This window comes from Notolabrus celidotus, chromosome 13 (assembly GCF_009762535.1).
Source record: "Notolabrus celidotus isolate fNotCel1 chromosome 13, fNotCel1.pri, whole genome shotgun sequence".
Taxonomy (NCBI): domain Eukaryota; kingdom Metazoa; phylum Chordata; class Actinopteri; order Labriformes; family Labridae; genus Notolabrus; species Notolabrus celidotus.
In genome coordinates this window covers 22,249,840-22,269,524 of record NC_048284.1, presented here as the reverse complement: position 1 = coordinate 22,269,524, position 19,685 = coordinate 22,249,840, and the positions used below count along the sequence as shown (strand labels likewise).

The 19,685-nt window shown below is 40.2% G+C and overlaps 1 protein-coding gene across 1 annotated transcript in view; it reads right to left on the bottom strand.

The window, feature by feature from the left end:
- Positions 1-19,685, bottom strand: part of znf410 (zinc finger protein 410) — a 23,370-nt gene extending 3,685 nt beyond the window's left edge. Inside the window, exons 1-11 of the mRNA XM_034699628.1 lie at positions 19,555-19,685; positions 19,157-19,243; positions 19,020-19,071; positions 18,757-18,889; positions 15,598-15,783; positions 13,658-13,879; positions 10,958-11,117; positions 9,771-9,952; positions 7,114-7,203; positions 6,668-6,787; positions 1,640-1,759 (exon numbers count right to left, since the gene is read on the bottom strand). Coding sequence (XP_034555519.1) covers positions 1,640-1,759; positions 6,668-6,787; positions 7,114-7,203; positions 9,771-9,952; positions 10,958-11,117; positions 13,658-13,879; positions 15,598-15,783; positions 18,757-18,889; positions 19,020-19,052 — 1,246 coding nt within the window. The 5' untranslated portion in view covers positions 19,053-19,071; positions 19,157-19,243; positions 19,555-19,685. The remainder of the gene's footprint in view (positions 1-1,639; positions 1,760-6,667; positions 6,788-7,113; positions 7,204-9,770; positions 9,953-10,957; positions 11,118-13,657; positions 13,880-15,597; positions 15,784-18,756; positions 18,890-19,019; positions 19,072-19,156; positions 19,244-19,554) is intronic.

The window sequence follows — 19,685 nt, the reverse complement described above, 5'->3', positions numbered from 1 at the left end:
TAAATGGTTAGTAATGGAGTTAATAATGACATTTTAAAAAAAAAAATGTGAATTGGGATTTTTTGGGGTTCTGACACTTATATAATTAAATATGCCCCGGGTCAAGTTGACCCAGGAACATTATTGCTGTCCCTAAGAAACCAACATAACAGGAGGGTTAATGAGTGTAAAGAATATAAATAGAACAGTGAATTGAGGAATTAAACCTTTTAAAGTGTGTTTCAGAGAAAAAAGTGCAGAGATCACAAAAACCAACACATTGATGCTACTAAATTTGTTTCTACATGCAAAAAAAGTGGCACTATATTAAAACTACAAATACAGAACAACTATAAAGCTGTCGGAATACCATTCAAAAAAATGGGTCAAACATGAAACACAACACAGGGATACATACAAAGTATTAAATAAGGAGTGTCGGCTGAACCCTAGTTGTTACATAAGTCCATACATGACTTACATAAGTCCCCATTATGTAAATTGAGTATTTGGTTATAATTTTCTATTTCTGACCTCTGTTCTCATTTAGCAGTGAGCTCTTTGGAGTTTGGCAAAAGTTGTCAATACTTCTTTGAAGTTAGGATCACAGAAAATCCAGCCAGATGTAGAATACCGGAATGTCAGCCAAGGAAATAAAGTAATGATATAAACAGTGTTCTCCTAATAACAACTAACACAAACAAAAAACATCTTCTTTTTTAAGAAGATGACTCTTCTTAAAGGGGCACTGCAAAAGGTGGATAAAGACTTGAAGTACGAACACATGAGCACACAAATTAAAAAGGGATGACGCTGTAGTAAATTTGCAGAATAGGACCAGTGTAAATGAATGAGCCTCACCACTGGCTGCTTCAGTTGTAAAATATGATCGTAGGTAACGGCTAAAGAGTTTAGTAAATCATAGCTGCAATGGAACCAGCTCTCAGGGGTATTTCTGGGACAAACCACAGGACTGTAATAAGGAAGAAATAAGGCGACAGATGGGAAAGAAACATCCAGAGTATAAATAGCATCACAATTCCAAAACATATGCATTCATGAGCCCACAGCAGAAAAGCAGGTGTTACATTTAACAGAATCACAAAGGTTCATCCTGAATCTACGAGCGGGCTGAGGTTAAGATGCGTCATCGCTGAGCTGGTTGGCAAAGATTTTAGAAAAGAAAATTTCTGTCTTTTTTCTCTACAAGACAAATTACATCATTGTGTTTACAGCTGATTTACTGTATACCAAGACTTCATGAAGCGAAAGGAAACGCTCCATTGAGTCATTCAGCAGTGAGGTACCAACAGGTTGTTACAACTCTGACAATCACCACTTTCAAATCAAGTTTTCAAGGCAACAAGAGAGAAGAGCAGAGGATCAGACACTTGAAAGTTGTTGTCTGACGGGTTCATTTGTTTGAACACTTTTGAGAAAACGTCTAAAAGTCATCATGTCTAACATGACACAGATCTGGACTGTCATAGAGCAACTGATCACCTGAGGACTGACAGATGAATGACGGAGAACAGCTGAGAGGCCAGCAGCAGCTCCACAGGTTGACTCAGCACCTCTGACATTAACAGAAACCCTGTTTGGCTTCACTGACTCACTGTTTACAGCGGGGTCATTGTGCTGTGACGGGGGAAAAGCCTACCTGGTGATCTCAGCATGGCGTGGTGAAGATTCATGGGCTCCACAGTTGTTGTCATGGTGACCATATCATCTCCATTTTCGCCGTCCGCCTCGAGCAGGCTGCTGTGTGTCAGAGCCTCACCTGTCGGACGAGAAACGGTGATTTTCAACTTAGAATACAACATTCGGCTTTTAACATTCCATCACACTCTAGACTCAGACTTATATATAACAAGACCATGTGACTTTAGATGGCAAACACTGTGATGTTCATGTGATCAATCTAGATGTACTGTATGTTACTTTCTTTTTAATCTATGTTCTGTTGCTTATTTCACACTCTGATTAAACATCATGATGCCAGTCTGTAATTTTGGAATTGCTCATCCAACTCTCAAGAAATCTGCAATCAAGAAACTCACTCAGACACAAAAAAGTTTGAAGTTGTTGACTGTCAATCATCTCTGCCCACAGAGGAAGTTCAGTCATTTTAGCGATCAAATATAAAACTGGAAAAAGAAGGGAAATAAAATAATATTGTTCCCTCATATTTTCTTATCTCTTTTATGACTATTAACAAAAAGTGTTCAATAAAGTTAAACAGTCTAATTTCCCTCCATGAAACACTATGTATTCTCTCTGTCCATTGAAACAAGGATAAACAAATCCCTTTAAAGTTTTTACACACAGAAAAGATGGAACAGTGTTTTTCCTCATTATTATCCCACACAGAAATGTTCACTCTTTACTTTATGCTACTTCTATTGCCATGTACGTCAAACATACTACATTCTTGTCTGGTTCTGCTCGAGGTTTCTTCCTGTTAAACGGAAGTTTGTCCTTGCCACTGTAACTTGCTGAATACTGCAAAGTTCTCTACTCATGGTGGATGAAGATGAGGTCAGACTGAGTCTTACCCTGTCTTGATGTTGGGTCTTTGTTAATAATCTAACACAGTGTACGGACTAGACTTGCTCTGTTAGCAAAAGTAAAGGTTTATCTTGCCAGAAATGATTTCGAGAGGGTTATTCACACCTATTACTTCACGCTGAGATTATTGTAACTCTTTGTTTGTTGGTCTCGACCAGTCAGCATTGCGCCGTCTACAGGTCGTCCAAAATGCAGCTGCCTGCCTGCTGACTGGAAAGAAACAGCGGGATCACATCAGTCCTGTCCTTGCATCTTTGCACTGGTTGCCTGTGAACTTTAGGATCCAGTTCAAGGTTTTATTAATTGTTTTTAAGTGTTTAAATGGTCTGGCACCGTCTTATTTATCAGATCTTGTACAGCCTCACAGTACTTCCAGAGCACTTAGGTCATCAAACCAGCTGCTGCTGGCAGTACCTCGGTCCAGACTCTACTCATGGGGACAGAGCCTTCTCAGTGGCAGCCCCAAAGCTGTGGAACAGCTTACCTTTCCAGGTTAGAGCTGCACAGTCTGTTGAGCACTTTAAAACACTACTGAAAACCCATCTTCTCTCCTTAGCGTTCAGTCCCAGTTAAGCAAGAATCCTTGGCTTTTTACTTTTTTACTCTTTTTATTTCCTAAATTGATCTCTTACTATTCTTTTATTGTTTTTATTTATTTATTTATTGTTATATTTGTGTATGATTATATTGTACTTTAATTACTGTACAGCACTTTAATGCTAGCTGATACAAACAGCTTTTTGGGGGGGGGGGGGGGGTGTCAACACAGTTAATTCACTGACTTACTCAACGCTATCTAATTCTAAGCATCACTATTAGTATTAGGAGCATATTCTGCTTTCTGTATTGTAAAAACTCTTGCTTCAGTTTAATTAAGAAAAGAAAGAAATCCTACTTTTTTGGCACACACCTCATTCCACTGTCACAGGCCAAAACCTTAACAACCTCTCCACCTACGTCAGATCACACGCAACACACCTTGGTGTTAACCAACACGCAAATTCCAGCTTCTTTCAACTCAGAGCCGTATTTAAATCAGGCTTTTCCTCTCACCCTCTGATCCAGAGAGAGTCATTCATATCTTAATATCATCCAGGCTGGACTTTTGTGACTCAAAGCTGCAATTTCCAGTCTACATCTAGTCCAAAATGTGGCTTGTAGACTGAGTTTTTTCTGAAGCAGTTCTCGAACAACCTGCTGAATAACATAACAGAATAATAATGTAACAGAACAAAAACAAACAATAAAGAAAAATAGAAAAACCAAGGCCCCTTCCGCCTCCATCAACCATCAAACCAGTTCGGCTGTTTTAATTAATTGACACTTGTTGTTAATTGCTATAGTGATATTAAATAATTTTCCAGTGAAGCACATGTTTCTGTGTATTCCTGCTCGTTATTTTGCAGCCTGAAAGCAACCTTTTCTAACCTGGTTATTTCTATTGCTTAGGTGATCCATTCTTTATAGGATGGTGCGTTAGATTCAATCCAGTTTGCCATGATGACTTTTTTTGTGACCATACAGACAGAGAGAAACATTTTTTTGTCCTTTGAGGAAACATCATTAAGGCTATGGAGGTCTCCAAGTATACATGTTCGTGCTGTGAGTGGTATGACTGAGTTAATATGGGTCGGTGCTTTTTTAGTTAGATCAAACCAGATGTCTTTAATTTTAACACAGTCCCATAGTAGATGAAGGAATGTTCCCTCCACAGAACTACATGTAACACAGTTGGTATTGTCTGTGGTGCCCATTTTACAAAGTTGTGAAGGGGTGTAATAAAGTCTGTTCAGTATTTTGAATTGTGTTAGCTTATTTTTTATAAGTCGAAAAGGTTGTCTTACGTTGTTCCAGATATCACTCCATGAAATATTGCTCTCATGTATATTTAGATCCCTGCTCCATTTTTTAATGCATGTTTCAAAAGGATCCTTGGTGCTTTCATTTAATGCTTTCTAAGTTTTTTGACTATAACTTTTTTGAACAGGTTGTAGTTGAAAAGGATATTTTCTAAACTGTGAATTGTTGTGTGTAATTGTTCCATGGGGATGTTCTTTTGGAGAGCATGCTGAAGAGTGATGTAATTTAGAGTTTCACCTTCAGGGATGCCATATTCTGAGACCAAGTTGTTAAATGTTTTGAAACAGTTATTTGAGAGTATGTGGCACAGCTTAGTGATTCATTTGATTTTCCATCTGTTCCAGTTGAGAATCTTTTAGTTGTGTTTAACCCCCTTTACGTGTTTCTCTTTTCTTCCTTGTTATTTCCATAACCTTTACTATACGTTGTTAAGCCTGCCTTTGTCTGTCCATTTGAAGCACCTTGGTGCAGAACTTGTTTGCACTTGAGATGCTCTATAGATTAAATGAACTGCCTGGTTCTTGCAGGTATAAAGAAGACTACTCAATAAATTGCAATTTCACCATTATCCCTCAATGAACATTTGCAGTAAACACAGCACAGAAGACGGAATTTCTCGCAATGAATAAGAAAAGGTATGCTTTGTTGTGCTGCATGTGTTACATTCAGCCTGTTGGATGGAGGCCAGAGTATCATGGCCGTGCTTTCGCATCATTCTGCAGTTATATGAAGATAAGCCAGCTATAGGCAACCTTTAGATGAAATGAAGCTGATATAGTGGCACTGTTTGAGACATGAACAACTGGATGGACTGTGAGTTTTAGGTTAAACGTATATTTTGATAGCCTGTACATTTTTTCACTTTATATCATGATTGAAATATTGCATACGCATATTTTTCTTATATCCTGCAGGTCAAGTTAGAAAGTACTTTGAGCAGAGCTGTGATGTAAAGGCAGCTCTGAAGAGAGGAATGTGGTGAGTTACATTCTTTACATCCTGCTCTCCAGTACTATCGCTACAATGTTTGCCTGTTTTATATAATGTGAAATACACTCTGCAAGATTGAGCAATTATTCTTAATTTTATATTAACATAAAAAGAATAGGGACAGCAGTCTTCAGTTTTCCATATTCCCTTTTTCTTTTTCCATATTTATCCTTACCTGGAATGGCTGAAATGAGATAGTATAATTTTCATACTTTGTTTGAACCCATTCTTTCAAAAGAAATTCTAAACGGCCAAACATTTACTTCAGTGTGAGAAATCAGTGTTCAAACTGAAATCTGCTCATTACGCCTAACTTTCAAGTTACCTTTTGACACCTTTTCTTGGGATTGTTTTTAGGACTGCCCTTATTCCAACAAAGTCGATTAAATAATTCATCCGGTATAAATAACACAGAAACTACCCCTCTGTTGTGAAGCTGCATCTTTCTTTTGCTCTGCTTTTTTACAAAAGACCAGCCTCTTTGGGGAGGCTGACCCGAATAAATCTGCTGTTTATAATTAGAGCTTTGGCAGCCGTTTCCTCCTTGGTGATTCAGCTGCTGTGCTTCCCACTGCTACACAAATGTGACAAGGAGGAAAATACTCTGTCTGCTCTCATGTTTCACGCCAAAAAGACAACCTAATTTAAGCAGATTTTGTACAATTAGACCTTATGTTGGAACGTAAAGAGCTCATTGAGAGATGCTTCTAATCTGAAGAGATACTGGAGCTGGGACTAAGAATAGAGGCAGGGCTGAACTGGGGTATATTTCCCACAGCTGCAGAGGGAGATTTACACAAGCACCCACTCATTTATCTAAGCAATTTGTTAGGTGAGGGCAAAGGGAGCTTGAAGACATGAATTTGAGTCACTGTGCCATTTTGACGTGGTGATTACAGACAAATCTGACCCCATCACAACACACCCAACAGGCCTGTTTCTGCAGCAGAGTTCTGATATCTCTAATTTTCCACAGATATGAGCTGTCTGAAACAATTCAGCTACTGAGCCTGAAGAATTAAATTCTTGATGATTAATTTTTAACTGCTCAAAAGGCATTCATTATTCATGAAATGCTCCTAAATGTAACTTAAACCAACACTTTCTCAGTGTACTTCTTAAAATGTATGGGCTGCTTGAAGCTACATAATCCATGGATTAGCATTACCACCTACTGCACGGTGTGTGTGTGTGTGTGTGTGTGTGTGTGTGTGTGTGTGTGTGTGTGTGTGTGTGTGTGTGTGTGTGTGAAAGAAAAATAATGGGAGACCTGTTTCTCTGCTTTCAATGCCGAGCCCCTCCTCTCCGTGCCTCTTCCTCATGTGGACGTTTCTGCTGCCCGACTGAGAGAATGTCTTTCCACAGATCCCACAGTGATGAGGCTTCTCGCCTGGCAGACGACACACGCACACGCACGCACACGCACACACACGCACACACGCGCACACACACACACACACACACACACACACACACACACACACACACACACACACACACACACACACACACACACACACACACACACACACACACACACACACACACACACACACACACACACACACATTAAGAGACATGAAATCCTGTGATCCCGTTCTGAACGGGAGCAGGATAGCATGTCTTCAAGGCACATCATGATATAGTGGATCCTGATGCACGCTAATTACAGAAACAGCACTGGGCCGTTCCAGCTGTAAACTGTGTCCCACTCACCAGAATGTACGAGCATGTGTTTCCTCAGACTGGAATACTCTGCAAAGGATCGCCCACAACCATCTGCTTCACACAGAAAAGGCTTCTCTCCTGGAAGCAGCCGCCCACCACACGCACACGCACACGCACACACACACACACACACACACACACACACACACACACACACACACACACGTTTACCTCCATGTTACAAAGATTTACAAATGTACAAAGTATTACTTTGCAGAATTGCATTGAATTCTCCACTAAGAATGTGGGAAAGTGATTGAAACTGCTCCAAACACTCTGGAGGAGTTGAATGCAGCTTTTTCTTGTTTATGGTTCCCACAGTGACAGCTGACCCAATTTGACACAAACTAACTTGTAAAATATAAAAGAACCTAATACAGTTCAAGATGTTCCAGCATGCCTTATCTCTCTCTGATTGCAACTCAGGGACCTGACCTTGTTTACTTGCTGATACTCTATGAATTCAATTCCAGTACAATAATAAATGCAATATATATATATATATATATATATATATTTTTTTTTTATTATCTATAGGCCTGCAAGACATGAGGAAAACCTGGGATGTGCAATATCATTGTTAAATTTGGTAACAACGATATGCCCTGTTTGAAAAACAGTGAAATAAGCAGATCACCAATAACACACAGCTTATATGTTTAGAATGTTTTACACAGACTCACAAGTTGGCCTGCAGTGATCCAAAATAACTTCAAATAGAAGATGTGCTCCTCTTTTCACTTAGAAGGATTCATCAACCACATTCTGCTCGCTCTTCTCCCCTTTTTCCATCAAAATGATCCAAATTGGTCCAAGTTTAGCTGACTGCTAGTTAAGGCTACTGTGATGTGAGTGCACAGTCCATGAATCAAGGTCTCTGTGTGGTTGGTTAGTTCTTTGCATGGCATGGGACTGCTATGTGCGTGTACCTGTAAATGTAATAGTGTGTTTGTTTGTTTTTTATTAGCTGTTGTAAAGACAGTATTCTCTAACATTTATATTGCTTTATCACTTTGATGCTGAAATAACGATTTGTAACAAAGCCTGTATTAGAGCCTACACTGTTAATACAGAGATCCTCTGGTTGGATAATAATGAAAAACTTGAGCTGTACATTAGAAGAGAAACTTTTGTTTGTAGCAGATTTTATCGTTCCAGACTCCAGCTGCTACCAAAGTGTTGGACTCGGCAACAGCTACTACTATCCACCTCATCACTGAGATCTTTCGCTCTTAATCTCCTCTCTCGCTCTTTCCAACCCCAACTTGGATCTCAGCAGATGGCTGTCTAACATGAGTCCGGTTCTGCTTGAGGTTTCTGCTTATTAAAAGGAAGTTTTTCTGTGCAGCTGTAGCTTGCTAAATGCAGCAAAGTGCTCTGCTCATGGTGGATTACAATGAGTTCAGACTGAGTCCTGTCTGTAAGATGGGACTGGATCGTAATCCTGTCTTGATGTTGGGTCTCTGTTAATAATAGGAAATAGAGTCTAGACCTGTATGTTTGTAAAGCATCTTGAGATAATGTTTGTTGTGTTTCGGCGCTATACAAATAAATATTGATTGATTGATCTGTAAAGGGAGGAAAAGTAGAATACAATGTTTTAGACCGGGCTGTAAAAGGAACATAAAACTTTGTGATGACTTGTATTGAATTGTTAAACGACTGCAACTGTACTTCTGGTGTCCTGTAAACCCATGAGGGTTGGGACTTTGTGTACATGACTTCTAAATAAAATATTATCAATCAATTAACTACTCACCTTGTATAGCAACACTATTACTAACCTTTGCATTCAGTACACGTGTTGTTTTTCTGATGACTTTTCCCCTCAGTAAATATTAAGTTACCATCTCTTTTCTCACTCAGACTGGTGTGACACCGTCTGCTGATACTACACAAATTTACTTGAACTTGAACAGAAGTAAAGCAGTAGGTCAAAAAGAGTTAGCAAAGTGTGACTTCCTGTGTAGGCTACTGAAGTTATGTTTTGTTTTTTGATTGATTGCTTTTTCTGCCTTCTTGCTTTAATTGATTGAACAGCTGAGTAAAGATATCTGAGAAGAAGAAAGAGGGGTAAACATGCATCCAAGGGCTGGAGCAAGGTACTGAACCTGTGGCTGATGCATTGAGGCCTGTAGCCTCTGTTTATGGCACCCCTGCTCTGCTGCTAAGCAAAACCGGCGCTGCAGAAAGATTTCTTGATACTGAATATAAGTGATTTACTTAAGGTTTATAAAGTTAGGTCATAAAAAAAGCTGATACCAAAGCAGCATTTTGGGCCGTACTGATATTTGTATCAATATAAAACAACTTAACATTCAATTAAGTAGATATTATGCCACATAGAAAGTTGTTCTCCCAGAGCTGAAGGTGAATATAAACACAGTTTAGTTGATCTGCTGGAGGGTCCCTAGAAAAACGAAGCAGACTGTCTATCAGAAATCTTAATGTTACCTTAAATAAAACATGACAGAGTACTGATACTCTGCACAGCAGTGAATCTGAGGCGCCAGTGCTGCTGACTCTTCACATCTCCACCTTGACTGCACCATGGAAGCATTAAATGAGCAGAGTCTAATGGCCTGAGTCAGTTATTGCTTCCAGCATGTTGGGGCTTTTATACCCATGTATCCCTCGCTCCCCACCTGTGTGTGTGCGTCTGTGGTTCTTCAGGTTCCCAGCAGTGGTGAACTTCTTGCCGCAGTTCTTCTCCTTGCAGATGAAAGGCTTCTCGCCATTGTGGGTCCTCATGTGAACCTGCAGCCTCTGCAGAACATAGAAGCTCTTCCCACAGCCCTCCGCAACGCATCTGTACATTCTGTCGTTCCTGAGAGAAAATCAAACAGACGAGCCTCAGCGTATTTTGTGTGCACGATTCATTTGCAGCAGCCCACCTTGAGGTCAGACCAGGCAACCTTAAGTACATTTCCTTCACTGGTGTTAAGAGCTGCACGACGGCACTCTCCCTTCCAAGTCTCAGCTGTGTTTCTCCTGTCTGCCTGCAAGTTAAACCTGTGGAAAACACTGTGATCACTCAGCTGTAAGACATCTGTACTGCTCTGCGCCAACACACAGTCTCAGAAGCCTGAAAATGAAGCCTGAGGATAAAATATTTAATCACTATTTACTCTAGGTTCTCTGGTTTTATTCATTAAACATCTAGGCAGAAATATTATATATTTTATTCAAAAAAAAAAGCTGCTGAAGTCTGAAAAAAAGCAGTAAAAATGCTTCAAAAATCTTTACTTTGGGGACTTTTTGGGTAATTATTCTTAATGATGTGTAGGCAGTAAATCTAGTTTATATAAATTGATTGTGTGCTCGGCTTAACAATAACATCTGCTTTCCTAATTGTGTTTTACAGGTAATAATAGCTGTGACTTACTATTAACAGCTGAGCTTTGATTGCACATATTATATTTTAAAGTGACAGTGTGTAATGGCAGTATTAGCCTGCAAGCTTGTATTATTATTTTTCAATTTGGTAAATGTTTCCACATTAGCCAGGCTTTGCACAGGGTTGAATATTGATGCTTTGGCAGCAGCAACTTGTTGGAACTGCTGCCTGGAGCCATTACCGTCAATTGCAGTGTGTGTATGTGTGTATGTGTGTGTGTGTGTGTGTGTGTGTGTGTGTGTGTGTGTGTGTGTATGTGTATGTGTATGTGTATGTGTGTGTGTGTGTGTGTGTGTGTGTGTGTGTGTGTGTGTGTGTGTGTGTGTGTATGTGTGTGTGTGTGTGTGTGTGTGTGTGTGTGTGTGTGTGTGTGTGTAATGTGTTTATGTGTGTTAATGTGTGTGTGATATGTTAAATGTGTGTATGATGTTTTACCTGTGTGTTTTGAGGTGGTATTTCAGATGAGCCGGCCAGGTGAATGTCCTGCAGCATCCCTCAAACGAGCAGCGGAGGATCTGCTTGGAGAGGGGGCGGCTGGTCCGAGGAAGCGGCTCTCGCTTGTCCCCCTCTAGTGTCAAACTGTGCGTATGGTCGCCTAGGCAACAGAAAGAGGAAAGTGAGCAGGGTTGTGCAGAAAACAATCCAGGAGTTACCAGGTGGTCGGCCTCTGGAGCCCGGCTGTTTAAAAAGCTAATCATCAGGTAGCGACTGAGACCTGCTGAACAACTGCCGCCAAAGAAAACAACCCGAAGCCGAAGGCAATCACTCTCTTTTCACCTGTGCGGACTCCCCGCTTTGAATGCTGTTAACAGGTCCAATTTTGCTTACAGCATCTTGGCAGTAATGCTGCCATAACTGGTACCCCACTGCTCGAAGAAACTTGTCTAATCTAATGCGAGTTGGTGGGAGGGGAGCTATTACTGCGGCTCAGATAGAGTAGTTTTAGTCCCGCACAGAATCCAGTAACAGTCTGCTGCAGACTCCTAAATATGGGGAACTACTTCAGACCACACCAGCTCAGGATAAAACCTATTTCACATGAGTCAACTTGTGTAAAATACTTCACTGTGGTCTTCATAAACCAGATAAAAGTATCAAAGACTGAATCAACAAAATGTTTCCCTTTGAATGTTCTTATTTGACAGTGAGACATACAACTGTATTTATCAGTGTTTCTAACACCCAATATCACAACAACACTTTTTGTGCAATCTGAGAAATTGACTATAAGTGTATTCAAAAAACCTTGAGATGTTCAGTATTGATTTGATTGATTGAGAAATAATACAATATAAGAAAACACAATATCTGTTTAGGGGTCATAATATTGATTTGCATGTCTTATTTGTTTATCATGATTATTTCCCTTATTATGGTTGTCTTCATTTCTGGATTTTGGTTCGTGGGTGTGGTTTTACCTTTTAAGTACCTGTTCAGTTGTGTGGCAGAAGGCATACAAAGAGGGTGAGTGGGGTTGAATATTTTTTGTTGACCGCCAATGTCAGCGTCATTATCATCGCTTATTTAGATCTTTTTTTAAATTGATTTTTTGAGTGTTTTGATGATGAATAGAAAACTTTCCATGGACTTTGATTTTGATTTATGGCAAGACGCGTCACAAACACGAGCCCACTTAGTCTCTGCAGCATCTTTCAATCTTAGCCGCTTCAATCTGCACACTTAACGTTATAACCATTTTCTTACACCTTAAAGAAAGCAAAAACTGCAAGCGCTTGCACTCTAAAGCAGCTCTAAAGTAAATGAACACAAAGAAAAGATCCTGGCCTGGATTAGAGGAAACACATTCAGAGCAGGCAAGGGTAGGAAGAGGATTCATTCCTGCATCACTTTTCTAACCCGGGCCTCTGGCTGCAATTTGGCTTGGAGGAAGTTCAAAGATCAGAGATGAAGCTAGAAGACACGGTGCCCTGAATGTCATGGGTGATATCTTTATCTAACAGGCTGCCTGTGGAGGGGAGTTAAAACGTGGAGCGGTGTAGTGCAGATTCCTGGCGCGGGTCAACAGCTTTCTACGGCACCTTGTGCTGCAGGAAAAGGAATGTGTGTCGCTCAGATCAGAGAGGGGAGCTTTACAGTGAGGAGAGTAAGAGGAGATTAAGGATGACTTTGAACTGAGAGGGAGCAACACATGAGGAGGACATTTTGGCGGGTTGGAGGAGCTGAAGTAAACAACTGCTGACAATCAAAGCCGGACTAAAAAACACATTTTTAGCATTTCTTATTTATAGCTGGTACCAAAAACAGTCCCACTCTAGTGTTTCCATAACTTTGATCGTTTCTACGCTAGCTTTTTCTCTGTTTCCTGTATTTGTGCTAAGCTAAGCTCCCTACTTGCTTTATTTTTAGCACACTGACATGAGGATGGGATCAATCTTCTTGTCTAACTCTTTCTTTAAAAAAAATAAAAAATAAGTAAGAAGCTTATTTCCCAAAATGTCAAACGACTCAGAACAATCGTCTGCTCCATCATCCTTCATGTGGCATTTTTCTGAAGGCTTATTTTCCTAATCAGCTGTCCAGATCTTGTCTCAACGCCTAACCCGGGCCTCTCCCTGCTAACTGATGCCTCGTACCCTCTCTACCTCTCTGTAGCCTGCATTAGTCATATTACTAAACGCACATTAAATCAGAGACACAGCTCACTGAAAACTACTTAAGAGTGATCAATGTTTCAGGATAATGCGGCTTTGACGACTCTGCTGGATATTTGCAGGCAGATTTGTAAATCAGTGAAGACAAAGCTACAAATTCATTATGATTGAGAGACTTCTGATGAGGAGTGCTGAACACAGTTTCAGTCAGTGCTGATTACACCACATTTTCATCTCACTGCTGACCTCATTTCTCTGCTTTTTGTCTTTGATGCCTGCCGTAAGTAGACTGTTATCTTCTCACTAAAATGTGCTGCTTCCTGCACACCAGCTTCATTGCTTTTTCATTTTCTCTTTTTTATTTTTTTCTCATTTTAGTCTTTAACATCACAGATTGCTGGCTTTGATGTACATGCAGCAACCTCTGCCCACATCCATGAAAGTTTTTCTTCAAAGAAAAACCTTGGTGTGACTTCATTTAGCAACCATTCCTGCTTGCGTTGATAAAACAAAGTCACTTTACCGTTATTGACGCTCGCAGCCCTGGCGTCCTGGCTGGCCTTGGCATCTCTCGCGAGCTGCGCCCGTGTGGCAGCAATCAGGCTGTCATGTGCCAGCTCCTGCACCCGCAGATACCAGGGAGCACTGCCATCCATCCCATAGTCCCCCGATGAGACCCCCTCATCGTCATCCTCCCCGGCGCCATCTGCAGCAAAGATCAGTGACTCGGAGGAAGCTGTGATGCCTGCAAGGGATGAAAAGGCAGGAGGACAATCACTGTGAAACAAAGAATTCAAGGCCATTACAAAATTCTGCAGGATCATCAATGGTCCGAGTCCCTCAAGGTCATGTCCCTGAATTCCTTCACTATTGTTCCCCTATCAAGCTCAGCAGCTTGGTTTAATGTTACTGCTTAATTTGAAAGGCTGTGAGGATAGTAGCAAACAGACACACACGTAAACACACTGAAAACAACACAATCCTCTTTATTCAAGATTCAAATTCATTGTAACAAAAGACAGAAAGTGATTCTGCCCTCTGAAAAGTCTTTTCTATCTGCCACATCGCTCACTGAGTCACACACTCAACACAGCGCGCTGCACAAAAGGTGCATGTCAAGGGACCAAAATTAATTTTCGGGCTCTGCTGCCAAAGGCTGATGAACCAAGAGAATGTGCCTGCCAAGGATCATTTCTTCCAGCCAAAATAATTCACAGTTTTCTTCATGAAAATGTGTCACCCCATTTCTTTTTAGCACTCTGTGTGGAATCAGAAGCCGAGCGAGACAGAGAGTGCAGACAAAAAAACAGATTTAAAGTTCTAACGTGAAACTTCTCAGCCTTTTAAAGCGTTGTTTGAAATCCATCAGGAAGTGACTCGTCTCTCAGGGATAAAGATTTGATTTACTGCAAAGGATACACCAATCACTCCTTGACTGAATGAAGCAGAGAGGAGGAGGAGCTGTTCTGTTTCACTTTTCTAAACATTGTCCTGATTTTGTGCATGGTGTGTGTGAATGAAGGACTCTGCGATACACCTCCTGTGACTCTTTTATGACTACCAAATTCCCCTTTTAGGCCGTACTGGGAACAGAATCAGAAAATCAAGCTATAAATAAATGAGAAAACAGCATCAGCAGAACTGACACGATGCAAGTCATGATTCTGTGATGTGCTTACTGAGTCAATTTAAAGTACAAGTCAAGAATCTGCAACATCAACTACTGTATATATTTCTAATTGAGCAAAACCCATTCATGACTGAGGTTGATGAAACTATGCAAACAAGCAACCGGCTTGGACTTGTGCAGCTTCAAATGTAGTTTGTGGAGTTGAAGGACTTGAATGAACTTTAGTATCAGTTTGTGATTAACATAGACTGTATAAAATATGGACGTAGGATCCGTGACCTCACCCATCTGTTTCTGAAGAGCTGTTTTGAGGCCAATAGGCGGTGGCAGCCATATTGCTGCTGTCGTGCGATGGTGAGGTAAAGAGGCGGGCTTTGAGCCTCCTAGCCAACAGCTACAGTGTTCCCGTAGTCAGCTGTGCCTCTCATTGGAAGACTCGTGATCTCAAAATCTTTGAAAGTACTACGTTAGAAAAAACTCAACTCCGCCCCTTTACGTCACACTCTGCCTGGTTGAGTTCCGCATTTCCAAAATGGCTGCCGCCATCAATTGGCTTCCAAACAGCGCTCAGGAACAGATGAGTGACGTCACAGATACTACGTCCATTATTCATACAGTCTATGGCAATAGTAGAAGTGAAAGTCTGTGACCCTTTTTCTTCTGAACGGGAAGGGGAACATCACAGGAGCTGATTAGGGTGATGATGCTGACAATAGTAACAATATTAAATTGCAGTTATTGCACTTTGATAATGCTTAATCAGCTATAACTATTATAGGACAAGGTTGAGTACCACTGAACAAAGGGTTGGCTGTTGTTCACAGATCTTTTACCTTTTGCTAGGTTGAGCAGGACGTATGATGTGCTGTCTGACTGCTGCAGGTCGTGCAGGATGGGTGGTGGGCTGGGTGAGGCCCGTGGAAGAGTGTGTGTCTGGACCACTAATGGGCTTCGCTCCGATACACCTCCAAACTCTGACAGGGAGGGAGAGGTCTCAGGCTCATGGCTCAGGACACCACCTGAGGGGAAAATCAGAGTGTGCTGGTTTAAATAAATCATTGCAATATATCTGCAGTTATCACCAGAACTGGGTTAAATGCTTGATACTGACTGGCCAAAACCCCACAAAAAAGGTGATTAATTCTCAACCTTTTTAGGGCTTTTTGTTTGTATTTTGAAAGGACAGCTTGAGAGAGACAGGAAATCTAGAGAGAGAGGAGGGGGGCCTGACCAAGAATGTATCCTACAACCAGTGCAACAAGTACTGAAGCCTTTGTACATGGGGGGCTTGTTCTACCAACTGTGTTAGACTGGCGCCCCAACATAACTCTCATTTAGAACGAAGGTCTGCCAACTGCAAAGCTCTGAGAAGGAGAGCTGAATGATAATTATTCCTGCAGAAGTCCCACTCATTTGTGTAGCGTTACCTTCGATGGAAATGTTCAATTTAACTTCTATCCTAAGGAACCTGATCGGAATCGGTTGCCTCTGAAGCATTACTGACCGTGTTTCTGCTTTCTGTAGGGGTCCTGCCTATCCTGTTGGGGCTATAATTTGGATAACCATGTGTTCACTATACATTATCCCTTTCATTGATACCCCAACTAATCAGTCTATGGTTCCCATTGGTGGATGGTAAATGAGAAGTAATCGCTTGAATTACAACTGTGCCAACACAATGAAAGTAAACACTGTATTCATAAAAGTAACATTTTCAATCCTATAATAAGCAGAAACAAAATCAACGGTTAAAAAGGCCTGATGAATGCACAGAAAGTCTTCTGAAAGGAATATAAACATATTCATATTTTCTTTTAAAAAAACTCCTCAGGGCACCTGCATACGCAACAGCTGCTGAGTATCTGAAGCAGGTGATGCTGTGGTGTTTGTTTTTGGAGGTTACAGCTACACTAAATGCTAAAAAGCATTCTCCCCTCAGCGTAGTTTGGGCTTGTCAGATGTTTTATACACAGGATTTAAAGCACTTCACTTAAATAAGGGCATGGAGTTATCGCTAAACTTGAATAATCTAAACAAACATTATGACAAACTGCACATATAAACAAACAAACAACTACTCACATCAAGAGATGTGTTCAAAGCTTTTTGAATTTTTTGAAAATGTAGCCTTTTTTCTGAAGTATTTACCATTTTGACATGGACTACTGAACTTTGAATCTCAAACATCCAACATCTAACCCAAGACTGTCACATATGTGTTATAATGCAGAAAAAGATCCATTTAAAATGAACAAATATATTTAGTTTGGACAAGTTAATATTAATTTGATTTCAACTGTTTTATTATTATTATTATTGCTATTGTTAGTATTGTTATTATTATTGTTATTGGTATCATTATTAATATTATTGTTATTATTATTATTATTATTATAGTTGTTGTTATTATTATTGCTATTATTTACCACTTTTGAGCAGCTGAAAAAAACTGTAAATAATACAATGACATATCAGTAAATGTTATTCTTCTGAACTTGTTTACAAACACTAAACAGTATTTCATCTTACTGGCTAGCTGGCAAAACGGAGTCCAATGTTTTCTCTTAGAGCTCTGTTTTGGTCACTGTTGTGGTGAATATCTATCCTCTGTAGATGCTCAGTGCTCCATTATTTTCACCTCTTGATGACTCACTCTGTCTCTCTGCTGTTTGGTGGTTACCAGATTTAGTGATTGATCATAACCTCACCCCTCATATGTGAATGCGCTCATAGAAAATGGCCAGGTTGACTCATTGTGATGATGATCAGCTTTGTGTGACCGTATAGCATGACCTCATTTGTCCATTTACGAGAAGCCGGATACCCAGGGTGTGATGAACTCACTACAGGTGCAGGCCTCAGGAGGTGTGGATTGGATTTGGAATTGTTTTCACTTCATACTAACATTAGCCGTGAGAGTGAGGGAGTGAGACAAACAGCTAATGTGCAGATAAATGTACCGAATGTATAAACAACAATATGGAACTAGCAATAAAGCTATATTAAAGTGAGGGTAGCTGCAGATTTAGGTAAAAATTATCTTTAGCTTCATCACTTCAAGCAACTACTTACACGTTTGTTTATATTTTCATTTGATATGTAGTTTCATATATTGTCATTATAAATGAATTCAATTTACAGAACATTGTTTTGAGATTTTTGATAGAGCTTCTAAGAAGATCCAGAAACGGTGTGGTACAGAGCTGATCCTTAATACAGACATTCTGATTGTGCTACACTTCAGCTCCCTGACACTTCAGCTTTTACAAACTACAACTACTTAAAGCATGATGACAGCGCACAATGTTAGGGTCGAAATAAAGCCATAAAGTAGAGAGGATAGTCTTTGAATACAAATTGCAAACTCACACATGGCATAAACATCATGCTGAAGTACACTAGGTGTAGTGAAGGTGTCAAGTATTTCAGGTACAGCTGTTATACTACAACTGTAGGCTTTTTGTGCAAAAATAAAGCATATAGTCATTCTACTAAATGACTGAAATTAATCACAAATGGTACAGAGTGACGTGTAGCAACACTGGAAATGACTGAACTATAAGAAATACTGCTGGTGGACAGGAGGAGAGGGTGTTTTTAAAAGTAAACTTAAGACTCACCTTTTTAATCTAGCTTTTAATTTGGAGTAATTTATTTTTAAACCTGGACTGCATTATTATTTGTATTATTAATGAATCATTATTATTTGAATAATTGCTTTATTTATCTTATTTATTTATTTATTTCTTGTATTCATCTGATCTTGTTAACACTACCTTAATTTTAACTTTCTTTCCAATATTACTTATTGTATTAATTTTCCTGTATTGATTTTATTTTATTTTTAAGTATTTTATTTATAATCATGCCCTTTATAATGTTACCGTTGCTGTTGTTTTCTGTCTCTCTGTCATTCTGTGAAGCACTTTGGGCTGCATGTCTTTTTGTTTGAAAGGTGCTATATAAATAAAGTTGAGTTATTAGTTGCTGACCTGTGAGCTCTAACGGGCTGCACAGTGAGCTCTCAGCCGGGGACAGCAGAGGCAGGCAGGAGTGTTTGGGGTCCGAGTCTTCCAGACCCTGAACCAGAGGGATGGATGCGTTCTGTACAAACTGCACCAGCAGCTGAGAGGAGAGAAGAGACACAACACAGGAGAGTCACACAGTCAGGACGTAAGGCTGTTGTTATCCAAGATGTCACATATAAGTCTTCTACTGTGATAGAGAAGGAGCATGGCAGTGATGCCAGGTTTACCTCTGGTTTGGAGTCAAGCTCATCAGAAAGCATGGATCACCCTGTGTGGAACCTGCAGAATCAAAGGAGTACACATTGAAATCAGAAGCACCCATTTCTGCTGAGATTGACTGAAGTTTAATGTGAACAAAACTAACCTGAAATGTGACCTGCTGAATGTGAGATTCTTTGTGGGTCATGCGCGCAGGTCGTGGGTCATCTTTGAGTCCAAACCATCACACAGACTACGAGACGAGACAAAACGTCAGATTTGAGAGTGTGTCGGCTCAACAACATGAAAGATACATAACTTCAAATAAACCACTAGTTGGACTATGTCATTAAATGTTTCTTCAGATCCAAAGTCCTGCGTCAGTCTCAATAGTTTTGCACAAAACAAACAGATATCAGGCTGCGTTATTAACTCAGCTAGCATGGTTAGCACTTACTAAACTAGCAGACAGCTGTGAACAGCTCTGTGTCTAAGCCTCCCACAATTAACTGAGTGCATCTTTAATACTGTTCAATCTTAACAACATGTTAAAGTCTTCTTTACCTCGTAATAGCTGACCAATTGAAGCTATAGTGTGACAGCTGCAAGAAGATAGTTGTCCCAAAACAGAGTAGCAGGTTTATTCTACGGAGTCTCAGATGGAACAATGTTGGGACACTTCCGCGTTTTCCTCA